Here is a 9,101-nt window from a genome sequence, read left to right on the forward strand (position 1 = left end):
ACTTCCGGGTTTGACTTGTTTATAATCCAAAACAAATGCAAACCAAGACGTATGCAAACCAAGGTACCATTGTACTGGAAAATGCATATTTTTCTCAATTTTTTTTAAAAAATTAATTGTCATTCTTTTGGAACCCACAAAGTTTGTAAATAAATATTTTGTTATAAAGACACATTCTCATAGCAAAATGGGCACACATATAATTATATTATATTATTGCTGCAATACAGATATGTTTTCTTTTAGCTCACCTACGGTTCATTTTCTGCAGAAGAGATTCAAGCATTGCAGAGCTTTTCCTTTTACAGCATGGTCCCAAATGAAAGCCATCAATATATTGGCATTATCCGTTTACTTCAGTATTTTGGATGGACATGGGTTGGGCTGTTTGTTGTGGATGATAACACGGGAGAACATTTCTTGAAGACCCTGGAGCCACTGTTTTCCAAGCATGGAATCTGTTCAGCCTTCACAAAAAGAATCCCAGAGCAAGTTTCCATGGAAAATCTAGATGAAATAACTAGTTTAATGGAAAGAATTTTTGTAGCTCTCACAGATAACAAGGCCAGAACACTTATCAGCTATGGAGAATCTTTGACAATTGCCTGGCTGAGAATGGTTAATATTTTTAATGATTTTGGACATAACAAAAGTGCTCCATTTGGAAAGGTATGGGTTATGACATCCCAGATAGATTTCACATCTACTGGTCCTCAGAGAAACTGGGATTTCCAGCTTTTCCAAGGCTCACTTTCCTTCACAATTCAGTCAAGAGAGCTTCTGAATTTTTCAGAATTTCTCCAGAGCATCAAGCCTTCCAGGACCCAAGCAGATGGTTTTCTCAAGGGCTTCTGGGAGCAAGCATTTGACTGTATATTTCCAGATCCAGAGATGCCTATGATGGATGATGGCAGCTGTACTGGAGAGGAGAGGCTAGAAAGTCTCCCTGCTGGTCTTTTTGAAATGCACATGACAGGCCATAGCTACAGTGTCTATAATGCTGTCTATGCTTTGGCTCATGCTCTGCATACCTTCTACTCATCCCAATCCAAACAAAGAGCAAAGGTGTATGGTAGCAATTTTGAACTTCAGTCTCTGCAGCCTTGGCAGGTAATGTGTTCATAAAGAAATCATTCTTTTCTTTGCATAAGTAGAACTTATGGATGCAAAATAAATAAATCCCTTAGTATATGCTTTACATGGCATGTACACATCTAGATACAACAAAGAACTATGTCTTTGGAGAAACTTGATGACCTTCAGTCACTGCATCTATAGCTGCTTAACAGCTGATTGCTGGAAGCCGCTTGACAGCTCTAGCACTAATCCGCTAAGCTGTCAATGGGCTTGCTTCGCAAGACGAAAAAACCGCTAGACGAAGAGAATCGCGGAATGGATTCTTTTTGTCTAGCGAGGCACCACTGTAATGAAGTTCATTCTTAAAACTTTTCTCTCTCTTCAAACTAGGTTGACTTATTTCTGCAAGATGTTGCATTTAACAACTCTGCTGGAGTGATGGTGTCCTTTAATGATAGAGGAGAATTGAGCGGTGGATATGACATTATGAACCTGGTCACATTCCACAACAACTCTTTCCAGAGAGTGAAAGTTGGGAAAGTGGACCCCAGTGAAGAAGAAGACTTCATCATTAATGAAGATCTAATTGTCTGGCATAAAACATTTAATCAGGTAGAGATGAGAGGGATTTCTTAGCAGACTTTCTGTTGGGCAAACAGGCACTGAGGATGTCCAAAATTACTATGCCTACCTAATGTAGCCTTGCAAATAACCCCACATATGTAGGGTTTGTAGGCTGCAAAACAGAGGAATAAATAGCTATATTTGTGAATGTCTAATACTTGTGGAACCTTGCTAAAATATCCTGTAGCTCTGGAGATGACGTGCATAAATTTCTCCACCGATCTCTCACCCCAAATCTCAAACCCTCCCATGTTTGTGCGTAGGTGCTTCCACTTTCTGTGTGTAATGAGCACTGCCACACTGGTCATCATAAGAAGAAGAAGGAAGAGAAAAAGTTCTGCTGCTATGATTGTGCTCCATGTCCAGAAGGGAAGATTTCAGACCAGAAAGGTAGGTTCCTAAAATTTTGTCAACCTACATGATTAACTCAATATGATGTGGTGAATGAATTGCCCCTAAAATGTCTCTTCTATTTGTATTTCAGATACAGAAGACTGTTTCCAGTGCTCAGCAGACCAATATTCAAACAGAAACAGAGATGCTTGCATCCCGAAAATTAGAAACTTTCTTTCTTATAAAGAACCTCTGGGGATCAGTTTAGCTTCAGTTGCTGTTTTTTTGTCCTTCATCACAGCTGTGGTGCTAGGGATTTTTATTAAGCACAAAGACACCCCCATAGTCAAAGCAAACAATCGGGACCTCACCTACACTCTCCTCCTCTGCCTCTTGTTCTGCTTCCTCTCTTCTTTGTTATTCCTTGGCCAACCTTGTATAGTGACCTGCTTTCTCCGACAACCAATGTTTGTTATAATTTTCTCATTGGCTGTTTCTTGCATCCTGGCCAAAACCATCACTGTGGTTACAGCTTTCATGGCCACCAGACCAGGGTCCAGTGTGAGGAAGTGGGTGGGGAAAAGACTAGCCATCTTCATTGTTTTAACTTGCTCCCTTGTTCAAGCAAGCATTTGTACTATGTGGCTGGCAACCTCGGCTCCCTTCCCCGATTTGGACTTTCATTCAGTAAGTGGAGAAATTATTGTGCAATGTAATGAAGGGTCAGTCACCATGTTCTACTGTGTCTTGGGCTACATGGGCCTCTTGGCCATCACCAGCTTTGTTGTAGCATTCTTAGCCCGCAAGTTACCTGACAGCTTCAATGAAGCCAAGTTCATTACATTCAGCATGTTAGCATTTTGTAGTGTTTGGGCCTCTTTTGTTCCTACTTACTTGAGCACAAGAGGAAAGGACATGGTGGCTGTGGAAGTCTTCTCTATCTTGGCCTCCAGTGTTGGGCTACTGGGCTGCATCTTTTGCCCCAAATGCTACATCATTGTGTTGAGACCTGAGCTGAATAGCAGGGAGCAGCTAATAAAAAGAAAACATTAAAGGATTTGTCCCTTTGGTTACACTGACACATGTGTTAGGCAAGCATTTTAGGTACAGATCATTCCTGCCCCCCCCCCCATTATTTCATTAATTTATTTCATAAAAATGTAGGAAATCTCAAACTGGTCTACACAATGTTGAATAACCTCTTATTACCAACATTCTAGTCATCATCCTACCCACAAAGTGGCCAACCAGATATTTATGGGAAGTCCAGATATTTGGGGCAGAGATACATTCATATAACATTAGTTATAGGTATTTACTTATATATGCCTTCTATAGGAAGGACAGTAAAGGATGCCACTCTGTATGTTAATATGAACATTGAGTCCAGCAAGCTAGAAATCCAAAAAGGGAAAACATTATGCAGGGTGATTCAGGACCTCTAATGTAATTTAGTTTTGGGGATGTGCTATTGTGCACCTTATAACAATGCTCAGGAAAATCTTGTTACAGATAGGTAGCCGTGTTGGTCTGCCATAGTCAAACCAAAAAAAAAAATCCTTCCAGTAGCACCTTAAAGACCAACTAAGTTAGTTCTTGGTATGAGCTTTCGTGTGCATGCACACTTCAGATAGTGTGTATCTGAAGAAGTGTGCATGCACACGAAAGCTCATACCAAGAACTAACTTAGTTGGTCTTTAAGGTGCTACTGGAAGGATTTTTTTTTTGTTTTTTCAGGAAAATCTTGTGAGGCAGAAATCAAAGAAGCATTCAATAGTGAAAGTCTTGTTGTTATACTGACATGTGAGTTAGGCAAGCATTTTAAATGCAGGTCAATTTGGTTTTCATTATTTTAGTAATTTATTTCATAAAATATATACAACACTAGATTGCGGAAAGTTTCAAAGTGCTGTACACAATGTGGGACAAATCAGCCTCTGTGACAAACAGCATAGCCAGATCAGAGTCTGTTGATGCAGTTCCTCAGAATCCCACCAGAGTTCTGGAGCCTCTCTCTGAGAGGATATTGAGCTGCACTTTGAGAGGGAGAGTTTTGGAGGTGAGGGGTTAGATAGTGATAGTGTTTGGAGAGGCTTCGTTTCAGATGGGAGATGGGGATTAGAATAGAATTTACCTAATGGAAAATTGATTCTGATTTGAGCTGAGCAGTTCCTCTGAAGTGACTATCTATAGCAACAGGAAGGAGGCTTGCAGCTTGACTTGACCAAGCAATATTTGTGTTTCTGTACAAATAATTTAATAAACATTTTTGTGATGATAGACTGCTCTACCTCCTTTCTTTTAGCTAATGTTTTGTGCCACTGGGGAAGTCATAATTCGGTATTGATTTGTTTTGGATGTTTGGATGTTTGAATGTGATGCCATTAAAAGGTTTGATGATGATGATGAATAAACATTTTGGAACCTAAATAACACAGTTTATTTTATAAGACATGAATCCAATCTTTGAAGTAAAACATTTTTAATTTACCAAATGTGTGGTCTTTTTCTATGCTTAGGCATGTGGGGAACTTTGAAAGCAACTTAGAATGGGGTATTTTAACAGACTACATTTCCACACTTCATTTTGCTGTATTTTAAAAAATCTCTGAGGGGGCTCTCTCATCAAAGATTACTTACACTAAACCTGGATCTAGGCATCAAATACAAACTTTTAACCAAATACAAATAAAACCCTTCACAAAGCATAGGTGAGCACAGGAGAACAGCTAGGCCAAGGTTTGGCATAGCAGGTCTTTGAATCTAATTTGTTAGTGACTCCCATTGACACTTGCTGTATATACATTGTAAGAGTTGTCTAAATAAGGATCTTTACACAATGTCAATAGTGTAACCTGGCACAGGAGTAAGTAATCAACTGGGAAACTATGATAATCCACACTGGTTTCCCCCAGGCTCTGAATTTGTGATTGGAGGACCTGATCCCCGCTTGGGGAATGAAGACACGTGGAGACAGTATATTAGGTTAATGGGCAAGAAAAGGCCACAACTTTATTGATTACAGCATGTGAGAAGGTATTGGCTTAGGCATTTGACCACAGAAAATTTGACTCCACCCACTCGGAGAGGGGTGAGTCTGATGAGGGGTTAACCACCAGTAGAGGGAGCCTGTTGATGCAAATACAACTATAAGCTGTCTCCTGATGTCACCGGAGTCGTGCCATGGCGCCCCGCCACACAGGGCATCGGACAGGATCCTTTAAAGGAATATCCATAAGTGAAGGGGTAGGTGATCGCCACACCTTGCCCTTCCATACACCAACAACACATTCCAATGCCTAACCGCCAAATACCAAGAAAGTTATGATTATTGCTACGAGGTAGGCAAAACAAACCAAGAGGCTGGTGCCAATTTGCCAATTGGAAAAAAACTCCTACCAGGCCCCTTGGGCAACCAGGGTGACCAACCATGGGTCCATAGCAAGGCCAAGCAAGAAGCTATTCCCTGTAGGGAGTGGTGGGTGGGTGACTTGTGGAAAAACAGGATCGAAATGGCGGGGAGAGCTGGTGCGACCGCATTTGAGCGGCTAAGCCATGCCCCCGCGGTGTCACCCGATTGGGTGCCCAACCGGGAGGCGTGGTGCACCAGCAATGATGACAGGTTAGGGGGCAGATCGCTCCCTGCGTGACGCGGGAATTGTCTCCCGCTCACAATCCCTCCCCTCCAGAAGGAGGAGAGGCTTTTCAGAAAGAAAGAAAGAAAGAAAGAAAGAAAGAAAGAAAGAAAGAAAGAAAGAAAGAAAGAAAGAAAGAAAGAAAATATTCTTAAGGAAACTATGCAGGTAATATTCTAAGTAATTTCTGTGAAATGAGCCAGCTTGGTTTTTCCTTCCTACCTATATCCTTAGATAATGAGTGAAGTTACAGCTACATGGTTTTTAGTTGAGGCTGGGAGATGGGAAATTATCTCACAAACAGGACACAAGTTGCACTGGTTGCTGGTTCATGTTGTGCTGCAACTGTAATTTTAAATATTGTTGCACAGTGCAGAGATGGTCTCTCGGAAAATGAGATATAACTTCATTAAATAAAGTTAATAAAATGAAATAAAAAATACAGATAAAAAAACAAATAAAGCGATCATTTTGCTTTCAGATTTTCTTAACGTTACACACGATTTCAGAATTTACCACTTATGTCCCTAGGCAAGAAGTTCCAATTTAGATGCATTTTCCAGATGGGATCTGCTCACTATGGAAACAGAGAAGATGTGAGGTCAAATCTCAAAAGAAGGGTCTTCATTTTTCCTAGCTGAAGTGTCTCAAAATGTATGAAGAAGTAATTATCTCCCCCTGCAATTATCTAAATCACACTAATTTGCTCACTTGACCAGATTTCTAAAGGCTTTCCGAAAGGCACTAGAAAACAATAAGGAAGCTTGAAAGTGGTTATAAATAACCTCCTGTGCCAGTGAGAGTTGGCAGTGTGGGGTACAGAGAGGCTGGCAGGGCTTTGTTAATATTACTTATCACAACTCTCTCTTTTCCTTGTATTAGCCAGGTTGATGCATTTCAATGTAAGAGGTGCATTGTTAGATTCAGGCAGCATTCAGTGCAGCCAAAGTCATGCAGTTGGTGAATGTGCACTTTGAGAGAGGCTTTGCTTCCAGGCTCCTAACACTGTTTCGGCTTCTTGCCATTGCGTGCAAAGCCTATAGTGTGAAGTGCCCTGCAGGTGACCCTATCCCTGTTCCTCATGAATGGTACCGGCCTGGTGACCTCCTCATTGGCGAGATTGCTTCTCAGATTATTTACTTTTTCCCTGAAGTTGATTTCAAGCAGCATAATTCTCAGGAGCTGTTTGCGATTCCACAGTAAGTTATTATAGATGTGTGTGTGTGTGTGTGTGTGTGTTTGAGTGAGATGATACATATATTATTATACTTTCCCTCTCCACTTAATGTGGCAATAAAGACACTTTTTTAAGTTCCACAACTATGCATTGAAAATACAAATAATGCCATTCATTCAAACAATTCCAATGCAGATGAAATAAAAAGCCCTGCTTTAATGGCTTATCTAACATTTAAGGGGGAGGCATTTTAAAGTGTAGTTGTCACCACGCACTAAAGGAGGAAGTCCCATATTGTATGTGCAGATGAACCTCTGCATGAGATGATATCTGCATGAGTAACATTAAATGGTTTTGAAGTCTGCTGCAAAACAGTATCCCACCATATAATGTTAGCAGATTGTTTTCCCTCTGCAAGACTTATGCAGAACAGCAGCAGCAATCTCGCCGTTGAACTAGGCTTGGATCAGATTAAGATTTCCCCTGGCTTAGTTTACAGCAGCTTGCTTTACACCAGTTTCTTGTGCTTGGGATTGCTCCGTCACACAATGATGCCCTATAGGGAGGGATATTCAGTTTCCCCAACCATCCGGCCCTGCTCCTGTCATTTATTATACCTTGCGATAGACATATACCGTAGATGGTGAAGCTTAGCCCACCTATTACATCCATGCCAGAAAAAGCTCCCCTGGTATGTTATTGTTGCAGGCAGTTGTTAAAAGAGAAGTGCAATTTTTTTAAAATGCAAGTTGTCCAGCAGCTCCTATAAGCAATCAGTTTCATGGAACAGGATGGTTGAGGTTAATTCAGGAAACTGATGTTGCTTTCTAGTATAGCACCTGCAGGAAACTTGGCTCACTATATTGGTGAAGATGTGTGTGACTTTACAATGTGGAGCCAGAATAAATGATGATTAAAATGAAAGTGGTTATTACTTATGAACATCAGGAATAAATATAAGGATAGACGTACAGAAATGAATGTGGTAACATAATAATGTGTTTAAGCATCAACTTTCCTAAAATAACATGTCAACTCCATTGGTAGTGTAGTGACAAAGTTCCATCAACATGTCCTGGCCTTGGTGTTTGCCATTGAAGAGATCAACAATAACCTGAAGATCTTGCCAAATATCACCCTTGGTTTCCACATCTATGACAGTTACTATTCAGCGATGATGACCTACAGGACCACTCTGGACCTGCTCTTCAAATCACGTAGATTTCTCCCCAACTACAAATGTGGCAACCAGAAGAACCTCATAGCTGCTATTGGAGGACTGAGCTCTGACATCTCTTTTCACATAGCAGACATTTTGAATCTTTACAAGATACCACAGGTAGGATCTATGAACTGGGGAATGAAGGGGAATTGAAATTACACTTTTCTCTTTTCATTATCAGAGTAAATGCCTGGCTGGTAAGCAAAAGAATTGTGTGTAGAAAGACAAAATCCTGTTAATTGTGTGATCTTATTTATTGGTGTGTGTGTTTTTCTTTTTGTAACTCTTCTCATCAGGGGTGTAGGGGGGGGGTACGGTGGGGCCATCAGCCCCAGGTGTCATCCCATGGAGGGGGTGCCAAAATTCTCCCCCGGAGGATCACTCCACCACACTGCGATTGGAACCCCACCAGGAGGATCGCCCCACCCCCCGGCACATTATGTGTGCCGCTCCAGAGTGGCTATCTCTGCCATTGCTTCTTGTAATAACAACATCTATTCTAACGCCCTACCATGCAGGAATCTTTTGCCCAAATTGCCCAATGCTTTTTATAACAACAAATCTATTTCAATTCCCTAAGTCACAATTTTTCATTTTGTATACTGCATCACCAGCCTCCAACTATCTAAGATTCCTGATAATTTCACTGTTGCTTTTATCTTAAGTATCAACTTAGCAGCTACTGTTCGATACCATAAATACATTTTTCTCTTCACCCCCCATCTTTCTATTAATCTTCCATCTATTTCATAGATAATTGATAGAACGACATCCCAGATACTTTAAACCTGCCAGCACTTTCACCAAGGTGGTATAGAATCTATCTTCTTACCTCCAAAAAATCAACATCTTTTGTAATAACCGTTTAATGGACATCTCCTCGATCCATTTTTCAAACTTTCTGCTCTCAAATCATGTTTCCATTTCAACTTACACAGGAAATTTCTTATTTTTATGCACCAATAAAGGAGTGAATTTGTTCACATTTTTTTGGTTTTATTTGTTCACATTTACTTATGCCCTTCAAGTCCTA

At 40.6% G+C, this 9,101-nt stretch overlaps 1 protein-coding gene across 2 annotated transcripts; it reads left to right on the forward strand.

Moving 5' to 3' along the window:
* Window positions 1–246: 246 nt before the first annotated feature.
* On the forward strand, window positions 247–3,258 carry LOC309355724 (vomeronasal type-2 receptor 26-like). Of its 2 annotated transcripts, XM_081886806.1 has the most exons (4): window positions 247–1,110; window positions 1,468–1,689; window positions 1,965–2,091; window positions 2,186–3,258. In XM_081886806.1, the coding sequence occupies exons 1-4, from the start codon at window positions 310–312 to the stop codon at window positions 3,085–3,087; spliced, it is 2,052 nt and encodes a 683-aa protein (XP_081742932.1). In that variant the 5' UTR covers window positions 247–309; the 3' UTR covers window positions 3,088–3,258. The 2 variants fall into 2 exon arrangements, with proteins under 2 accessions (XP_081742932.1, XP_081742933.1); XM_081886807.1 differs by lacking the exon at window positions 247–1,110 and having other exon boundaries at window positions 1,454–1,689.
* Window positions 3,259–9,101: the final 5,843 nt, after the last annotated feature.

This window comes from Podarcis melisellensis (assembly GCF_964234715.1).
Source record: "Podarcis melisellensis genome assembly, chromosome: 13".
Lineage (NCBI taxonomy): Eukaryota > Metazoa > Chordata > Lepidosauria > Squamata > Lacertidae > Podarcis > Podarcis melisellensis.

What these genes read in the sequence shown, in the direction of transcription:
- LOC309355724 (XM_081886806.1), top strand. Translation starts at nt 310, where the DNA reads ATGGTCCCAAATGAAAGCCATCAATATATTGGCATTATCCGTTTACTT. An exon ending in GGCATAAAACATTTAATCAG is followed by an intron (nt 1,690 to 1,964) that starts GTAGAGATGAGA and finishes GTTTGTGCGTAG; the next exon opens with GTGCTTCCACTTTCTGTGTG. An exon ending in GAAGATTTCAGACCAGAAAG is followed by an intron (nt 2,092 to 2,185) that starts GTAGGTTCCTAA and finishes TTTGTATTTCAG; the next exon opens with ATACAGAAGACTGTTTCCAG.